Raw genomic sequence first — 18580 nt, 5'->3', positions numbered from 1 at the left:
AGCCATGTGTGTCGTAAATCGTCCCATTGCCACCTTTAAAAAATATTTTTTAAAACAGGTGAAATTAATTTGAATATCTTGTTTAAACCAGTATGCCCAAACATTAGTGTAATCAACATAAAGACTGGCAACAAAGTACCTTCTGTTCTCTCTTTTGTACCGAGTCACTAGAGCCCAGTGTGCATCACAAGCCTCATGCATCTCATTTTGGACCCAGCACATCAGGAGCCCAATTGCCACGTGTGGCCAGTGGCTGTCGCCTTGGACAACCCAGCTGCAAAGCCTGTGCCCTTGACCACTTGGCCCATCAGTGAGAACTGGGCCGATCCCTCTCCCGACAGTGTCTGTGTTCATATCCACTGAGTGGAGGGGTTGGTTTAGGTGAAGTCATGACTCATTTCTTGAACGGGTTTTGGGTGCTAGCCAAATAGGAAATTTGGCTTGATGAGAAAGATCTGATCTTGGCAGTGCGACCTCTTTTCCTTCCTACCCACAGACCTGACCAGGGAAAGAGCGGCAGCCCCAGCTGTGCCACTCTCCCTCAGGTTCCTGCCTAACCACAAGACCGAGAGACAAGGAAGAGCAGGTCACAGACGGTGGGTGACTGGACTGATTCATCAGCCACGCTGGTTTTTGCACAACCAACTTCTAAAAAAAATATATGGGTTAAACGTTTCGTGGGAGTTACCCAGTTACGCTTTGATCCCAGACTTTTGTTTTTTTGAAGAAGTGTTGCTAGTTTGGGAGTCAGGGGACAAGAAGTCAGGGGACAAGCAGACCGCAGTGTGTCTCCAGCTGCAGAGGATGGTGGCCCTGAGGCTGTGTGGAGGAGATAAACTGTGCTTAGTCAGCGCCATCCCCCCACCCCACAGCCTGTGCCCCTGCCTGGCCACCAACATGTGCTTCCAAACTTTGAAGGCTACAGCAAAGGGGCACGTCAAAGAACTGTTCCCACAGGACTGTTAGAGGGTCGGGCCTTCTGTGCAGCTGGGGCCGCGGGGAGACGCCTTCACACCCGGTCCTTGCAGTGATGCCAAAAAGATTTGAGACGTCACTCAGAGGAACAGGCGTGAGTTCATCAGAAGGAATAGGAAAAGAGAGAGAGAGAGTGGGTCCTCAGAGAGGAGAGGGACGGTGTGCCCCTCCTGCCCTCCAGGAAGTCTCCAGAAAGTCCTGCCCAGGTCCTCCTCTTGACTTTTGACCGACAGCAGGATGCCATCAGACTTTCAAGTCCCCACTGCCATGACAACTGTAAGTCATTTTGGCCCTATCAGCCTTTCGGGGCCTGCACTTGGGTGAGTGTCAGGTCGTGTGCTGAGGAACGTCACTTGTCCTGTGGACTTCAGCCAGGCAGAGCTGCCGGTGAATTGCTTTTTAGAAGCCAGGCACGTGGGGGTCAGCCCGGTGGGCCCGATTTCCAAATTATTCCCTTGCCTCATGTTCCCCTGCTCATGTCTGTCGACCCCCGTCACAGCCTGAGCAGGTTGAGCTGACGCACCTGCTAGAGGTTTCCATTTCCCTTTTGTCCTGGGAAGAACATGCCAGGCACACAGCGACATCGCCAGCTTTTCTCTGCTCTGGGGGTGGTTTCAACACTACTTTGTCTTGACCAGATCTGATTTTCTCTGTTTCTCCCTTTGAAAGGGTTGACAGAGGGGGCTGATCTCATGGATGCTGGGAGGACACTTGGCGTCCCGTCCCGTGTCTGGGGAGGAAGGAGAGCACCCTGGAAGCCCTGGTCCTGAGAGTGGAGGCCAGACTGAGTGGGCTGTGGGCGGGAGGAGCTGCAGAGGGAGCATCACTAACAGGGAATAGCGCCTCCTGGGGCTGCTCAGGTGCCGGTGCCGACATCCTGCCGTAGGGATGCTGTTCTTACCGCGTGTGTGTCGCGTGCCAGGCCCAGCTCCAGTCACGGGCCATGTATCATCTCATTTAACCCCCAGACAGCGGGAGGGGATAGGTCCTGTTAAATAGACCCACTTTAGGACTGGGAAACTGAGGCACAGAAAGGGTAGGTGACTTGTCTCAGGTCACACGGGTAATCCCGGGTGGAGAGGGATCTGAACCCAGGTGGCTCTACAGCCCATGCTCACAGCCACTCCTTTGGCCGCGAGACACAGGGAGCCTAGGTTAGCTCATCACCTTTTGTTTTAAAATAGTTTCTCTTTTATTTTAAAAAAAAACCCCAACATATTAAGAAAACCAACACATTAAGACTTCTTATAGAAAACTTGGGAAAAATAAAACCAGGTAAGCAAAAGAAGGTGGGTCAGCTGTGCCACTCAGGATCAACGTCTGTGGTGTTGTATTCTGAACGGCTCGAAGGCAGAAGGTCCCTGGGCATGGAAACAGACGTGACCTCTTGTCCCCGTGACGCCCTCCACCTGGAGGCCTGTAGTTTGCAGAGGGTGTGAGGGGGTGGGGTGAGAGGGGACGAGGAATGTGATTCTGGCTGTCAGGTCAGGGGGCCCCAGGCTCAGGCTGAGAAAGGCCAGTTCCTCCCGGTGCCGGTTCTGGGTCAGGAGTCTGTGAGCTGGTCAGGGAGGGACAGGAGGACAACTTCTGGAAGAGAGTCTGGAGGTGGGCGTGAAGGGCAATGGGACTTCCATGAGAGGAGCTGGGAGAAAGGGTGAGTGGCCCACGAGGAGGGAAGAGCATGAACTGAGTGAGAACAGCCATGGCGAAGGGAGCAGCCAGCACATCCGGGTGCTTTGAGTACACCTCACCACAACCCCCGCAGTGATTCGAAGGCCATGGAGTGTGGAGACTCCACAGTTGGCCCATTAAGCAGTTCAGTCCCATTGTCTCAAACCCAGGGCCTTTCCATTTTTCCGCTCTGCCATCGTTGTTGTGATAACCTGTCCTCAGGAAAATCCCCGTGTTCACAAGATGGCTGCAGCAATACCAGGTGTCACATCCAGTCAAAGCAAAACCCTGGTGGAAAAGAGGCCATCTGTGCATCTTGTCTGTCTGTCTCTCCCTTAATCAGCATGAACCTTTCCCTGGAGCTAAAGATGGGCTTTGCCTCACGTCTGCCTGGCCAGAGTGGCGTGACACACCCAGTGTTTACAGCAGTTCCTTCTGAGGGAAAGGGAATTCCAGTTCTGACTCAGGGAAGCTCCTGACCCGATAGGAAGGAAGAAGATGACCAGAGGGAAGCGAGATCAGCACAAGGTCAGATAGACAGGAATGGGGAGCCAGGGAGGAGGCTGGAAAGCTCCAGTGAGGACAGGCGAGGAGTGAGGAGGGGGAGGACCAGTTCTCCCTCTGACTTAGAGCCAGACAGGGAAGCCAGGTGGCCCCAGCATCGTGAGACCGAGAGTGAGGACAGTGTGCCCCTGGCAAGCCCCTTCCCCCTCAGGGCCTCAGCCTGGGGCTCTGCACACGTTTCTCTCAGAGGACCAGATCGTCAATATTACGCTTTGTGCAGTGGGAGGCAAAATCGAGGGTGTGGGGTGGAAGCCAGGAGCCGGGGTGACAGCTGGTCTTCAGACGGTCACTGAGCTCAGTGCTAAGTTCCTGAGGTTAGTCCCTGTTGGAGCAAAGCATCACTTATATTTAAAAAACAGGAATGAGCCCTTGCAGAGGGCATGGTGGGGAAGGCCTGCGGCCTGAGGGCTGCCCAGGGCAGAGCAGGGCAGAGGCAGAGCATCTGGATCAGCAGGACTGTCCTCCTCACCCAGGAGCCTAGGAGGGAGGGCAGCTGCCGCTCTGCTCACCTGCCTGCTGGTTTGAACAGGTGACGTCATCTCACTTTGAACCTCTGCTTCCGCCCCTGGGCTCAGAGGAGGGCTGAGTGGGGCATGGCACCAAGCCAGCCCCTCCCGGCCTTGGCAGCCTCAGGATGTGCAGCAGGAAGGGAGGATCCCTGTCAGGTGAGCAGAGCCGGCTGGAGAGTGGACCTGGCCCCGGTGACCGGCATGGCCACTGCACTGGCCTTTGCTCCCAGCCATTTGCTTATTGAGCTCGCAGTTGGCAGCCGAGACCAGGACAGCGTGAGGACAGCAGCCTGAATCAGGAAGTCACGGGGCCTTAGTGGGACTGGAGAGCTCCTAGTGCCAGCCGGGAACCGGCTGAGTCACGCAGTCCCTGAGCATCATTCCAGAGGCTCTGCCTTTCTTACAGTCTTGCTCAACCCCCTGCAGTGTTACCTCATGTGGTTTTTCTGCTTTAAAGGGGAAAATGCTTACAGGCCACATATGTTCAGGGGAAGTGGTTCAAGTGGCCTTTAACACCGTTTCCAAATTATTTGAGTGGCTGGAACCCTACTTCATTTTTATTTGACTCCAACAAAGAACCCTTTGAGCTCTCATGGGTAGAGGCAACCACTGCCTCCCAGGGCCCTGGGAGAAGCCTGGTCTGCCTTGGACCCCACTGGGTGGAAGAAGGGACCTGGTGGGGCAGGAGACCTGGGATTGCGTCCCCAGCACGCCTTGCCCCTCCTGAGCTTGTCCCCATCTGTAACATGGGGATAAAAGTGCCTGCCTGTCAAGGTGTCCTGGGGGGCTTCAACACAGGGCTCTCTGCACCTGCCCCTTTCAAAATCCATAACTTGATTGAGGCGAGGTTTACATTCACCTGTAATTCACCCATTTCCAGTGTAGCTCGGTGATACTTGAGTAAGTTCACCAAGTTATGTGAACATCAGCACAAACTTGTCTTAGGACAGCTGGTCGCTCCAGTAATGTCCCACCATAGCCCCAGCAACCACCAATCATTTCTTTGCCTTGACGCTGGCCTTTGCTGGACATTGTGTGTAGTGCTAGACCACGACTTGCGTCCTCCGTGCTGGTTCCTGGCGGAATGTTTCTGGCGCTCTCTGTGCATGGGAACTTCATTCCTCTCCAGCACCAAACAGTACCCGCCACGTGATGGACCATGTGTGCTTGTCCGTGCTCCAGCTGCTGGACATCTGGGTGGTGTTCAGGTGCTGGCTCTTGGGCACCATCTCGAAGGACATTTGGCGTACATCTCTGAGTCATAAATGCTTCTGTTTCTCTGAGTGGATGCCTGCTGTAGCCGCCAATCTCACAGGAGCACTTGAGGAAACTGTTGACCTGTTTTCCAAAGTGGCTGGCCATACCACCTGCCTTCCCTCAGACCATGCGTGGCCTTCCTGCTTCTCTGGTCCTCGGCAGCACTTGTCCTCCGTCTGGCTGTGAAGTGGCGTCTCATCATGGTCTTGATTTGCGTTTCCCTAGTGACTAATGCTAAGCCTCTTCTCCTGAGCTCGCAGCCTTTAGTACACCTCCTTAGGTGGAGTGCTCCTTCAAATCCTTCTCCTATTTTTTGGTTCAGTCAATTATCTTAGGGTGCAGTTGTTCTTTTCATCTTCTGGTATAAGCCCTTATTAAGTAAGTGGTTTATAAATATGTTCTTATTGCTTGCCTCTTGGTCTTCTTAATTTTATCTTTTTCTTTTCCTGTTCTTTTTTGCAGCGCAGGGGATCAGACCCAGGGCCTCACGCATGTAGGCGGTGCTCGACCACCGAGCGATACCCTGAGCCTTTTAAAGGTGTTCTTTGAAGCCGGGTATTTGATACACTTATGAGGTCCACTTTCTAATTTTTTTCTTTTATTTCTTTTATGGACCAATGCTTTTGGTGTCATGTATGGCATCCTTGTAGTTGTAACTCAAGGTCCCAAAGATTTTCTCTGCTTTCTAAAGCTTTTATTCCAAGTCGGGTGCAGTAGCACACATCTGTGATCCCACCAACTTGGGAGACTGAGGCAGGAGGTTCACAAGTTCAGGTTAAATTTATTCCTGTTGAGTGTTGGTTGAATCTGCCTTTTGACCTCTGACAGGAGGAATAAACATGGGGGACTTGTCTTAGGGGTGGGTAAATCTGCTCACATTTCATTTAGGGGTAGGTTGTATCTGACATAATAGTTATTTGATTTTTTTTTTATGAAATAGCAAATTACATATGTGTCTATACCACAAGTGGACAATTTACAGAACAACAACGAGATGAATACCTGTGTTCCTTGCACCAGCTAAAGGAAAAGAAAACCACTAGAACTGTCTCTGTCTGCCGAACCCCCTCCCTCTTCCCTGGGGATCAGCTCTTGAACCTTCTGGCAGTCTCTGTTTTGCTGTATACGTGTATTTAGTTGTAACCGACATGATGTCTGCCTAGCTGGTTTTGACCTTTATAAAAGTGTGGTCATAGTGAAAGGTGTTTTTCTCCCGCGTGTTCTTTTTCCCATTGTGGTCCCAAGATTCCTCTCTCTTGAAGCCTGGGTTGGTTGCACTTCATTCATCTGCAGGTTTCCCACATGCCGGCAAAAGGCAGTTTCTCTTTCCAGCTGTTGACGCCCTGGGCTGCTCCTGGGTTTTGCTCTTTGGGTGATGTCGTGAAGCACCGCGGGTGTGAGCTTCAGTAGGTACAGCTGCGGCAGATTGGCCGGGTCAGAGGGCGCGTGCGTCAGCCTGACGGACAACACCAGGGTGTTTTCAGAGTGGGGTGCCAGTCACCCAACTTCTGCCATGGCTGTGTTGGCTTCCTATTGCTGATGTAACCAACGGCCACAGACGTTGGTCCTACACTTCTGGAGGTGAGAGTCTGAAGTGGGACTCACCGGGTTAATCCATGTTCCTCGGTGGCTCTGGAGGAGGCTCTGTTCTCTCACCGTTCCCAGTGTTTAGAGGCTGCCCCTTCTTCCTCCTCAAGTCAGCAAGCCTCCAGGGAGACCTTGTTGTGTCACTCAGAGACAGACCCCTGCCCCACTCTCCACAGAGGCCTTGTGACCAACGTGGACCACGGACCAATCGGGGAAGACCTCTGTGTTTGGGTGCAGCTGATCAGCACCTTAAAACCGTGCTGCGTCGGTTCCCCCTTGGCGTGGTCTGTGCCACACTCCCGGCTCTGGGCAGGGGAGGTGCACGTCTTTGGGGGACGTTGTTCTGCCTGCCACAGTTGGTGCAGGAAGGTCCTCATTACTCCACAGGCAGGGGACTCAGGCACGTTGCAGTTTGTGTGCATGATGCACGATGACGTTTTGGCCAACAGTGGACTTCATGTATGACCTTGGTCTCCTAAGATTCAATGGCCTAGTGACAGCGTAACAAGCTGGTTGGAAAATGTTCGATGTTTGCACAACAGAATCAGCTGATGACACATTTCTCAGAGCAAGTCCCCGTTGTCAGGTGACCCGTGACTGCGTTTGAGGCATTAGGTGGTGACTCGGTGGTCTCTGTTCAGACTTTCTGCCCCCGCTCTCTCTCCTTGGACCTCTGTAGTCTTACTGGTTTCCTGTTGCCTCTGTCTGAGGCACCGTCAGGCTCTGCAGTGAGAATGCCCGGGGTCTTTCGCCATGAGCTGAGTGTGACTTGGGCAGGTTGCTCTTTCCCTGTTGGTGAAGGGGGGTGTGACCTCCATCACCTGGGGTCACTGTGAGGACTAAATGAGATAATGCGTGGGAAGCTCCAGAACAGGGCTGGACGGTGGAAGAGCCAGCGGAAGTGTCTGTTAGCGCACTCCCTCAGCCGTCCATTCATCTAACATCTCTGTGTGCCAGGCCTGGAGCCTGCCCGTTCAGCATTCAGCAACTGAGCCGCGAGCACCGTCTTTGCCATGAAATGAGTGTATCTGTGCTGGGCCCCTGCAGGCCCCATACAGGCTTACTGTTTGGCCAGCTTTATTTTTATTTACTTACTTTTGGAGGTGAGAGTCTGAAGTGGGTCTCACCGGATTCAACCCGAGGGTGCTTTACCACTGAGCCACCTCCCCACCCCTTTTTTATATTTTATCTGGAGACAGGGTCTCACTGAGTTGCTTAGCGCCTTGCTAGGTTGTGGAGGCTGGCTTTGGACTCGTGATCCTCCTGCCTGAGCCTCCCAAGCCTCTGAGTTTCCAGGAGTGCACTGCCGCACCAGTGGCAAGCTTTATTTTCACTGAGAGCCGGTGCGGTTGGGAACGGGACGTGCAGGGGTCCAGGTCCTCCCAGGGAGGCAGAGCCGGCACCCCTGCTCTTGCTCACTATGTCTTTGTTCCAGGAAGGACCTACTTAGCCATAAGCAGAGAGCTAGGCAGGTTTTCCCTTCTGCCTTCGGGTGATCTCCACGTCGTGCAGGCTGGGGTGTGCCATGTGCAGTAAGGAAGCTGTGTGTCCCCCAGGGTGGTGGGAATGCGCTCAGGAAGCCTTCTGTGGCCCTGGAGGTGTCGGCTTTCGAGTCACCACTGCGTTCTTAACTGGACAGCATAGTTCCAGTTCCCGGCCGAGCTCCCGTCTTCACCCAGTTCTCTGAACAGAGGCTGTGGCAGGTGAAGTCCTCAGGTCGGAAGAGGCCTGTGTGCTGTCAACCTGTCTGTCGGTCACTCTGAGCCGTTTCATTTTTGAGAGCTGAATCCCTGTGTTCAGAAGACTCTGTGTGGCCTGAAACATGAGCACAAGCTTCTTGGGCCTGCAAGGCCCTCGTGCCCGTAGCTGCGTGTGTGTGGCCTGCACAAGCGCTGGCTTCCCCCAGGCCAGGATCCAGAGAGTTTGGGTGGTGGGAATCTTTTAAAATCAAGGTGAAATGTTTTTGGTAGAGATGGACGCAGTACCTTTATTTTACTTATTCATTTTTATGTGGAGCTGAGGATCGAGCCCAGGGCCTCACGTGTGCTAGGCAAGTGCTCCACTGCTGAGCTGCAGCCCAGCCCCAGAAATGTACGTTTTTAAAAGCAATGATCTCAACCCCGATCAGCGGGCAGCTGTGTGCAGCCCGTCTTCCAGGAGGGAGCACGTGGGTGGCTCTAGGAGCCCAGGGGCCCCCTCCCAGGCCGAGGGTGACCGAGTCTCTCCTTGCAGGCCGATGCGTGCCACGCCTACCAGATCATCCACCGCAACGGGATTCCCGACGAGCAAATCATCGTGATGATGTACGACGACATTGCCAACAACGAGGAGTAAGTGGGGAGCACTTGGAATGGGGGGCGCAGGCCAGGGCCTGAGACCAGCACCGCTGTGCTCCAGGGCTCCCAGAGCGCGGGCCGCAGCCGGTCACAACGATGGAAGGCCGAGGGCTCTGTCCAGCTCCCTGCACATCTCGGCCCGGGCAGGGTGGGGAAGTGGAAGGTGGCGGCCCCTGAGAGGGCTAAAGCTAGATTCCCTCTCACCCTGGAGAGCTGCCCCGTGGGGCCCCAGGTCTGCCTGTTCCTGGAAGGCACTGGTCTGGGCATCGGCCCCCCACGGCCTTCTCTGCACCTTTGTGACTCATTGCCCTTAGTTTCCTGAGGGACAAGGACAAGGACAAGCAGGGTGGGCACTGAGCTTGACAGTCCTCCCCTCCCCGGTCACCCTGCAGTGTTCCTGAGGAGTGCTGCCCTCGATGGCCATCACAGGGCTCACCAAGTCACTCTGAGGCTGGTGTCCGAGTCCTCTTTCTGGCCTCTGTCTGAGGGAGCCCTGGTGAGCCGTGGTCCTGAGGTGCTGTGTGGTATCCAGCAGGAGGTGGGCGCTGGCCCTGGCCCAAGGTCTTAGAGCTCTGTCCCCCACTGCTGCTGCCAGGAGCTCCTGGATGGTGCCACCTGAGGTCTCCACCCACCCAAGCCACCTACAGCCTGGGGACCACGCAGGCAGAGAGAGATGTCTCAGACAAACATAGTGGTTTACTGTTTCTTTTCGCAATGGGGTAGACGTTGAAGAGAGATTTCAGAGACAGTCACGTTTTGTTTCTGTCACGTCCTCTGATTGCAGGAACCCCACCCCAGGTATCGTGATCAACAGGCCCAACGGCACGGACGTGTACAAGGGAGTCCCCAAGGACTACACTGGGGAGGTGAGGGCACTCAGGGACTCTGGGTGGGGACGGTGGATTTTGTTTCATTTCCTTGATGATTTTTCATTATTTGTTGTATTTCTAGAATCAGAACCTTGCTAGGCTGATTTCTTGTCCGTGTTTCCTGTTTCTGTTAGGATTCGTGTTTGAGGAGTAAATCATGAGAGAGAGAGAGAGAGATTGCACGTGCACACGTGTGCTGGGTGGACCCAGGGCTTCTCTCATACTAGACAAGTGCTTACCACTGAGCTATTTTATTTTGTTTTTTTTGAGACCGGGTCTCACTGTGTTGCCCAGGCTGACCTTGAACTCCTGGGCTCAGGTGATCCTCCTGCCTCAGTCCCACATGTGGCTCGGGCTTGGGTGTCTGCTCCCACACCTGGCTCAATTATGAGAGTTTTAAAAGAAAACAGAAAAAATGAAAAAAAAGGACAAACGTGTCTAATAAATTGCAATATACCATTATTTGGTTTCAGGTCTGTGCATGCTTTAAGTCTGGTAATACATTTCTTTAGTGATAACCTGATCTTCTTGACTTATTACCGTTCATCTGATCTTGGATTATCTGTGCTCTTTTATGAAAGTCAATGTTCTCAGCCCTGGGCCTAGTGCACGGTATCTCAGGATTTTCCCGAGGGTAGGTTTTTGTTGATATTATACTGCATCACATCTAAACGTTTTTATGTTTCCCCCACTTGATGGAGAGTGTATAAATTGACACGTTTAAAACACCATAGTGACTTCAGTCTGGTTTTTGTCACCTCTTTTAGTATCTTCAGAGTGATCTCTTGGGAGATTTTTCTTTGTGATAAACATTTGTCTCAAGTCTAGTATTTCTTTCAGTTTCACTGTTTATTCTTTTACATTCACATATAATTCAGTTTAATATCACACATATAACAGAGTTGATTCCATTTTGGTGAAACTGTTTCTTTCTACATGGTTATAGAAGGGAACGTTTGGAATCTGGGTGTCAGGATCTGGGGTGATTGTTTCTCCCTGTGTTCTTTTTTGTATTGCATTTAATGATCCAGTATCAGTTTCACAGACCGCCCTCTAAGGACTCTGAGGGTTAGCTCTGACCCTTGCCTGTGTAGCCATGGCTGGGCTCTTGTCCAGCTGTCTGGTCGGGACTGGTAGCTGCATCTGACTGACTCCTGATTCCTCGTAGGACGTCACCCCACAAAACTTCCTGGCTGTGTTGAGAGGTGACGCCGAAGCAGTGAAGGGCAAAGGCTCTGGAAAGGTCCTGAAGAGGTACGTCCGTCTGTGGGCCTCACATCTCTCTCGAGAGCTGGTGCCCAGCACCGGGGCTCAGCCAGGCGCCCCTGTCCCTCTGTGAGAGGCTTCAGAGGGGAGCTTTGTCTTCTCCTAGGACCACGGCTCAGGGGTGACTTTCAGTGGCATCTCTGGATGGCCCATTTCTGTGCTCAGGAACCCTGTGATCCCTGGTCCCTCACTACTCTGGAGAAATGGACCCTGTCACTTAGACCCACTGTTGCATTGTCTGTGGGTTGTGGTGCTGGTCACCCGGGGGAGTCCCTGAAGGCCCCGTGGGTTGCCGGCCTCCAGCCTCCTCTGGCCACAGTCCTCGCATAGGGAGGGCAAACCTGGCATTAGGGAAACCAACTCCAGCACTTGCCCCACTGATGGTGGCTGGAGATGTCTGGTGCCTGGTGTTCCCTGAGCCACAATTTCAAGAGATGTTGGAGACTTTGGCAGCAGATCAGAAGGGAATGGAGGCCTGGGCACAGATAATCCAACCAGAGGCGAGTTGGAGGGGAGGGACCCTGCTGGGGAGTTAGTTGGCTGCGAGTGTGCCTCTGGGTCTCTGCTGCCTGAACATTGCCCTCCCAGCTGGAGCCCTGCCAAGGGTGGGCAGGTGGGTCCGAGGGGACTGGAGAGGAGGCTGCAGGACTCCCAAGGAGCCCACTCTGCAGGTCCCACCTAGTTGTCTGCTCAGCTGCCCAGCAGAGGTCCCTCTGCCTTTCCAGCTGTGATGCAGAGCGTGGCACCAGGACAGGGCCCTGGGAGCAGAGGGGGCGGTCACCCAAGGGCCTCGGCTCCTCCTTGACCCGTTGGGCAGCCCTCATCCTCCAGCTTCTTAGCTTTCTGACTGTTCAGAGAAATGGAATTAAAAATAGAAACAGGAGCCGTCGCCCTTGGGCTCTCACTGGCCACTCTTCCTCGCAGCGGCCCCCAGGACCACGTGTTCATCTACTTCACTGACCACGGAGCTACTGGAATCCTGGTTTTTCCTAACGATGAAGTGAGTTTTTCTTCTCTTTTGATCCTGGGAGGTTTTTCGGTTTTGCTTTCCTTCTGATCACGGTGCTGTCATGGAACCGGGGGCCTCGTGTGTGCTGGGAAGCGCTGTACCTCCGAGCCGCCCTTTCCACCAGCAGTGGTCCTTGACCTTTTAAAGACAAACTTGGAAAATAAAAAAACAAAGCCTGGGCGTCAAGACTCGGCCTGTGGCCTGTTTCCTGAAGCCCTCTCGGGCTGCTGAAGTCCTGTGGCAGCTGGCCTTGGGGACAAGCTTGGCAGCTTGAGGTCTGTCCAGGGATGCTGCTCCCATATGGCTTTGCCTACAGTCCTCTCCCAGCATCAGTGACCGTCTCAGGACGAGAATGTCACACTAGACGTGGAAGAGCAAAGTCCCCGGACAGCCAGGACAAACCCCGAGTGGGGAAGCGTGTCTCTTCCCTGTTTAAACACGTCATGAACACGGCCGAGGTCACCTCGGAGGGTCTGACTGTTCCCTGCGGTTACACGGGATTGGTAAAGTCTCTGTTGGTGGGCTCCCAGCAGGGGCCTCTCTGGTGCCTGCCTGACGTCAGTGTTCTTATCTTGCAGCTTCACGTGAAGGACCTGAACGAGACCATCCATTACATGCACGAACACAGAATGTACCAAAAGGTGACGTCAGCCCCGGGTGGCCTAGGGGGAGGAAGGCAGGGTTAGCAGAGGCCACCGTGGCATGACTGGTCCTATGACTGGGTGGCTGTGTTTCTGGAAGGGGTTTCCTCCTTTGATTGGATGGACCACGGATTGCCCAGGAGGAGCCTCTGGAGCCTAGAGTGGTAGCTCTTCCATCAGAACCGCTAGCGAGCGCCGAGGACCTCGAGCAGGGCCTCACCTCAGTGCGATATGAAGGCTGAGAAGGGTGACTTTCTCAGTTTCTAGGTGCTGCCGCTGCAGGTCTGGGGACCACATTGAGGATAGCTGTCCCCAGGGTTGAACTGTTGGAGAGGAACATACCACCATCTTATTTCCACCCTGGCCCTCTTGCCTCTCTGGTACCTTTTAGAAACGTGCAGGTGCTGCGATGGGCAAAAGGTGCAGTCCAGGGGGAGAGAGAAAGAATGTCCACGCACTTCTGCCCAACTCAATGCTTTATTCACTCAAATCACTCAGTACAATTTCACTCTGTAGGTTCTTAATCAAGAAAATGACAATCCTTAATGCTAGGCACTGCAGTAGACATAATCAATTCACAACAAACAATTCTGGTTTAGTTCTAAGCACTGCAAACACACTTAATTATGACAGGCTCATGACAGACATTCCTTCTGCGTGCTAAGTTCAAGTGTCAGATCAAAAGTCTCAAGCCTTAGGCCGCAAGTCCAACAGATGCACACTCACTGAGACCGCGGTGATCACAGATCAGGAACCAAGGCAGGCTTCTCCTGGGGTGGAGCTGATGGGTCGTAGGGAGAAGTTTTGGCTCTCACCAGGGTCAAGATGTGGCTGTAGAGTTGCAGAGTGGTGAGGAAGAGGCAGAGGATCAGCAAATGATGAAAAGGGTTGGGATGTCAGCCCAGGTGCTCCTCCTTCTCTTAGTGTGAGGGCATCAGTATCCGCTGGCTGGATGTCTGTTCACTTACACTATTATTTATATTAAATTTGGGGGCTTTTGATCCCCCTTTCAATCCTTATCAGCTGCCACCAGATATCGGAGGACAGCCTGCCAGGGGCTTCACTCTGAGTTTATCAGGGTTGGGGAGATGGCTTATTTGTGCCTGAGGGCCATACCGAGGGCTGCATTAGGTGTGCCTAGAGAGACTGCGGGTTTCAAACTGGAGTTTTAAAAATGGAGTTGCTTATGCTCAGGCCTAAGGCCATCCTCACAGGAGGGCAGGGCTCATGTGGTGGTGACAGAAAGACAGCTTGCCTCATGGTTCTGCTCTTTGAAGCTGCTCCCCGTGTCATGGTGACACTGCTTTCCCTAGCATCACACGGCTCCTCCTCCCCTGCTGTACGTTAACTAGTTGATCATTTCAGTGTATTAGCATTGTGTGCACTGACCCATGTCGGATGGGTTTGTGGGCTCTGCAGCAGTCTCCTATAGCACTCATGTCTCCAAAGGCCAAAGTGAAAGACTCCCGTGAACACATGGTGGTGAGGGTGGGGGCAGCAGAACCCCAGCGGCACTCGTGGGGCTGGGTGGCAAACGTCTTGTCTGCCTGCAGATGGTGTTCTATATCGAAGCCTGTGAGTCCGGCTCCATGATGAACCACCTGCCCAATAACATCAACGGTAGGTGGAGAGCAGGGCTGCTGGGCAGGGCACTCAGCGGGTGGAACTGTGAGCTCTACACAGCAGGGGCCACCAGGGCAGCTGGTGTGCATACGTGGGGACGTCCAGGCCGACAGTTCTCACTTCCTCTTCTCCCTGAGGATTATTAGGGAATCAAGAATCTGCAAGCCTCACAGTGCACTCCCAGGTTCTAGCCAAACTACCTGAGTCCAAAACCAGTGGGCTTTGGATCAGCCATGGGCTGTGGCCTCGTGTGGGTCCTGCTTTCTGATCTCGGGCAGGTGACTTAACGTCTTTGGTCCTCAGGTATCCTCATCTGCAAAGTGGGGATCTAGCTAGGGCGTGTGTTGGGAGAGTCATGCTTTGAATCAGTACCTGTGCTCAGCACTGTTCTGAGCCCATGTGGACAGAGACTAAGTGGCAACTATTGAGGAGGTCTGTCCAGCTGAGTGCCTCCTTTTCTTTTTAAATTCGATTTAAATTAATTATTTTTCCTTTGCTCGTGATGGGATCCAGGCCTTGCACATGCTAGACAAATGCTCTACCACTGAGCTACCCCTCAGGCCCCTTCTGAATTTTTTTTTTTTTTTTAAATACATCTTAACTCTTAGAAACCACATTAGTCCCATTCTTAGGTTACATGAGCCCTTAGGCTTTGTCAGCTTGCTGGACAGCAGGACGTGCTCAGCGTGCTCACTGTGTTGCTGCAGGGAGTCTGTCAAGTGGCTTCTCTTTCTTCCGTGTTTAATTTTAGACAGATTATTCAACTGAGGGGACTGGGCTGGGAGTGTGGCTCCGTGGTAGAGCACTTGCCTACCATTGTGAAGTCCTAGGTTTGATCCCCAGCACCGCCCACTGAATGCTAGTAAACACACCAGAGTGGACAGGGCCGGCCACCCATCCTGGGTCGAAGCAGGTGGCAGGGGAGGTGGGAGCTTTAAGTGTGGCCCTCGGGGAGGAAGGAAATGCAACTCCAAGGTGCCTCTGATTCCTTGTAGTTTACGCAACTACCGCCGCCAACGCCAAGGAGTCCTCCTACGCCTGCTACTACGACGAGAAGAGGAGCACCTACCTGGGTGACTGGTACAGTGTCAACTGGATGGAAGACTCGGACGTGGTGAGCCCTGGTGGGGGCCGGCAGCCCCTGGGTTGAACAGTCGGGCTCTGGCCTGGGAGGACCTTCACGTTCTCCCTTCTGCAGGAGGATCTGACCAAGGAGACCCTCCATAAGCAGTACCAGCTGGTGAAGTCCCACACCAACACCAGCCACGTCATGCAGTACGGAAACAAAGTGAGTGGGCCTCCCCGCTCCTCCGCGGGGGCTGGCCTCGTCTTCAGCCTACACTCAGGGCCCTTCAGTGGCCCCAAAACTGTGGGAGCCAACTGTGCGCCTCCTAGGCAGGGACTATCCATCTGCTTACATGGATATTCTCTCTCTCTCTCTCTGCAGTCCATCTCTGCCATGAAAGTGATGCAGTTTCAGGGCATGAAGCACAAAGCCAGTTCCCCTATCTCTCTGCCTCCAGTCACACGCCTTGACCTCACTCCCAGCCCGGAGGTAACCCTGGCCATCCTGAAAAGGAAACTGATGCAGACCAATGACGGGCAGGAGTCGCGGAGTCTCCTCAAGCAGATCCAGCAGCACCAGGATGTGAGTAGCACCCAGGGATCCTTTGCAGGCCCCGCTCCCAGCCCAGGTGGGTGGCTTAGGCCACCGAGGCCCCTGTCCCCACCTGTACCTAGCACGGCTCAGAGCCAGCTGAGAGACCTCAGGCCACCACCTCTGGCCACATAAGAGTGTGTGTGAAAGGGACCAACCTCTGTGCTCCAGGTGCAGCAGAGGAGGGGCGTCTTCTTTCCCTTCTAGGAAACTGACCTTGACCTCTTTGGTGGTCAGGTGCCAAGGGTTGGGTGCCTATTCCCCTGTCCTGCCAAGAAGCCAAGGCGTGGTGGCCCCCTTTTATACGTTGTTTCTTAGAGGCCAGTTCTGTCTTGCTGCTTATTGAGTTGTTAGCTAATCACATATGTGTAGTGCTTCTGCTCCTGTTGTCGCGATCCTCGTGGCCACAGCCTGAAGTGCTTCCCACAGCTCCTGAGCTCTCCTTGACTTCCCTGCATCTGCCTTAGTAGCTCCTCAGTTGGTCTGGAACTGGCAGGATTGTTTCCCACGTTCCAGCTGCGTGCTCTCTGGCATGCTGGGCAGAGGGTTGCCTGTCCCTCCAGAGAGCCTGCTGCCTGTTCCGCTCGTCCCTTTCTGCAGCCCAGCAAGGACCGATGCTCTGGGACAGGGCCTGGATCTTCTGGGTGATAGCTTCCCTTCTGGTATCAGGAGTAACACTTCCCCGAAAGTGGAGGCCCCAGAAGGCGAGGTCACACAAGCCCCAAACACTGGCCCCCTTCAGGACGCCTGAGCTGGCATCGTGTTTTACCCACGGGGCTGGAGCGGTGTGGAGAGGGGTCTGTAACTGCACCCAGCAGTGCTGAGCCAGACTCCACTGAAGGGCTGTGCGTCCCCCCAGGCCAGGCACATCATCCAGAAGACCGTGAACAAGATCGTGTCTCTGCTGACCACCTCCGAGGCTGTGGGGGAGAGGCTGCTGTCCGAGAGAGCCCCGCTCACGAAGCACAGCTGCTACCAGGAGGCCGTGACGCACTTCCGCACCCACTGCTTCAACTGGCACTCCTCCATGGTGAGCCTGGGCCACCGCAGCTGAGGCCCGGAAGCTAATTCACTTAGTGTGCTGGCTGTCACCTCGGGTTCATTGCCTTGAGGAAGGTTCCATCCTGGCTGAGGGCCCTCAGGCGGAGATGCCCAGTTCCCTGGCCACGAGTCTTGGCCCTGGTGCACCCGTGGTCCAGCGGGTGAGGGAGTCCCCAAGACGCAGGTGGCACTCCCTGTGTGTCTTTCAAGTGCCTACTTCTCACGCTGTTGCTGTCCCTGCCAAAAGCCCCGCCCCCTCAGCCACACGGGGTTCTCCCTGCTGGGCTCTTCTGACTCCTCCCTAAGATGCATGTTGTCACACCCTGGTCCTGGAGGAGCAGGAAAAGTGAAGTCTCTGCAGATGGAAAGGCCAGGAACCCCTGGCTGAGACGCCTATCTCTGTGACGGCAGAGGTGGCATCTCCCAAGCTACAAGTCCCTTGCACGGTGATGGTGATGCGTGATTCTTCTGTTTTCTTCTAGTATGAGTCTGCTTTGAGGCATTTGTACGTGCTGGCCAACCTTTGTGAAAAGGCTTATCCCATCGACAGGTAATGCCCGCCATGGTGACATTCTGAGAGTGCCAGGGAGCACACTGCTGTCTGTCTCTGCAAGTGTCCAGTTTGCTTCTGCCGCCTGATGCCTGGTTTCCCCCCGCTGCCTGGCTTCACCCGCTGCCTGGCTTCCTTGTGGGGACTTGGCCAGTGCAGACCAGAGCAGCTGCCTTCTTGGCGGGTGGCTGGGAGTCTGTCTTGAAGGACTCCTGCTCGCGTGGGACTGTCGGGCTGGCTCAGTGAATGCCTTTCCTGTCTCTTACAGCATAAAACTGGCCATGGACAAGGTGTGCCTTGGTTACTACTGAGGCGCTGCTCTCGGGATGCTGCTCCCATGTGAACACTGGACTGACCAGAGACTGAAGAGTGGAGCTGGAAGGGGAGCCGCTGCTGGGCCCGGGGGTGCTGGTGGGCCACTCTGGGCCTCTCCCCAGGCCTTCCTGTCACAAGACCGCCCGCACCTTTATTCCCTGTCCTCTGCAAGGACAGCCATGAAACTGAAGGAACTGCACACTGACTGGTGGGACTGTGTCGAGAAAGGGACGTTTGCTCTCCAGGAGGTTTTTTGGGGTTTTACTCATTAGTTTTCAGGAGCAAGCAGTTCCCCGGGGCTGCCAGAGCCTGTGAAAGGATCTTTGTTCTGAGAAAGTTGAAGCTGGAACCTCGTTAAGTCTTCAGGACGATTTGATTGCAGAGGGAAGTGAGCCCCGAATGGAAAATTATTTTTAGGAAAAAAAAATTATAATTTTTGATTGCTTTTGTATTTTATTCTGTAACATTGGATGAGTCTTAAAAAATAAAGATTTATAACTGAAGCTGAGTATGAATTCCTGGCCATGACTTTGAGGTCCATGCTCCTGGCCCTCCTGGTGGGGCCCTGTCCCCCCCCCCCCCCTGCTATTTCTGCTCCTGCAGGCCTGGGACTTCTGGCTCCTGTGCCTTCGCTCCTTCCTGTTCCTCCTGCCTGGTGCTTTTCCCTTCATCGCCACAGACCCTTGAACTGCATCTCAAGTGCCCAAGTG

General features: G+C 54.0%; 1 protein-coding gene and 1 long non-coding RNA gene across 2 annotated transcripts in view; one reads left to right on the top strand and one right to left on the bottom strand.

Annotated features, from left to right (window-relative positions):
* Nucleotides 1–18373, top strand: part of Lgmn (legumain) — a 29590-nt gene extending 11217 nt beyond the window's left edge. The window contains exons 3-14 of the mRNA XM_078050742.1: nt 8796–8893; nt 9684–9765; nt 10937–11022; nt 11959–12034; nt 12622–12684; nt 14238–14304; nt 15303–15421; nt 15506–15595; nt 15755–15955; nt 16824–16994; nt 17488–17555; nt 17824–18373. Of these exons, the coding sequence (XP_077906868.1) occupies nt 8796–8893; nt 9684–9765; nt 10937–11022; nt 11959–12034; nt 12622–12684; nt 14238–14304; nt 15303–15421; nt 15506–15595; nt 15755–15955; nt 16824–16994; nt 17488–17555; nt 17824–17866 (1164 nt within the window). The 3' untranslated portion in view covers nt 17867–18373. The remainder of the gene's footprint in view (nt 1–8795; nt 8894–9683; nt 9766–10936; nt 11023–11958; nt 12035–12621; nt 12685–14237; nt 14305–15302; nt 15422–15505; nt 15596–15754; nt 15956–16823; nt 16995–17487; nt 17556–17823) is intronic.
* LOC144377923 (uncharacterized) lies at nt 2144–4041 on the bottom strand. Its single transcript, XR_013439226.1, has 2 exons — nt 3720–4041; nt 2144–2934 (listed from the first exon to the last, which is right to left on the bottom strand). It is a non-coding gene; the product is annotated as an uncharacterized LOC144377923 (long non-coding RNA).
* Nucleotides 18374–18580: the final 207 nt, after the last annotated feature.

This window comes from Ictidomys tridecemlineatus, chromosome 5 (assembly GCF_052094955.1).
Source record: "Ictidomys tridecemlineatus isolate mIctTri1 chromosome 5, mIctTri1.hap1, whole genome shotgun sequence".
NCBI classification, from domain to species: Eukaryota; Metazoa; Chordata; class Mammalia; order Rodentia; family Sciuridae; genus Ictidomys; species Ictidomys tridecemlineatus.
This window is presented reverse-complemented; position numbering and strand designations above follow the sequence as displayed.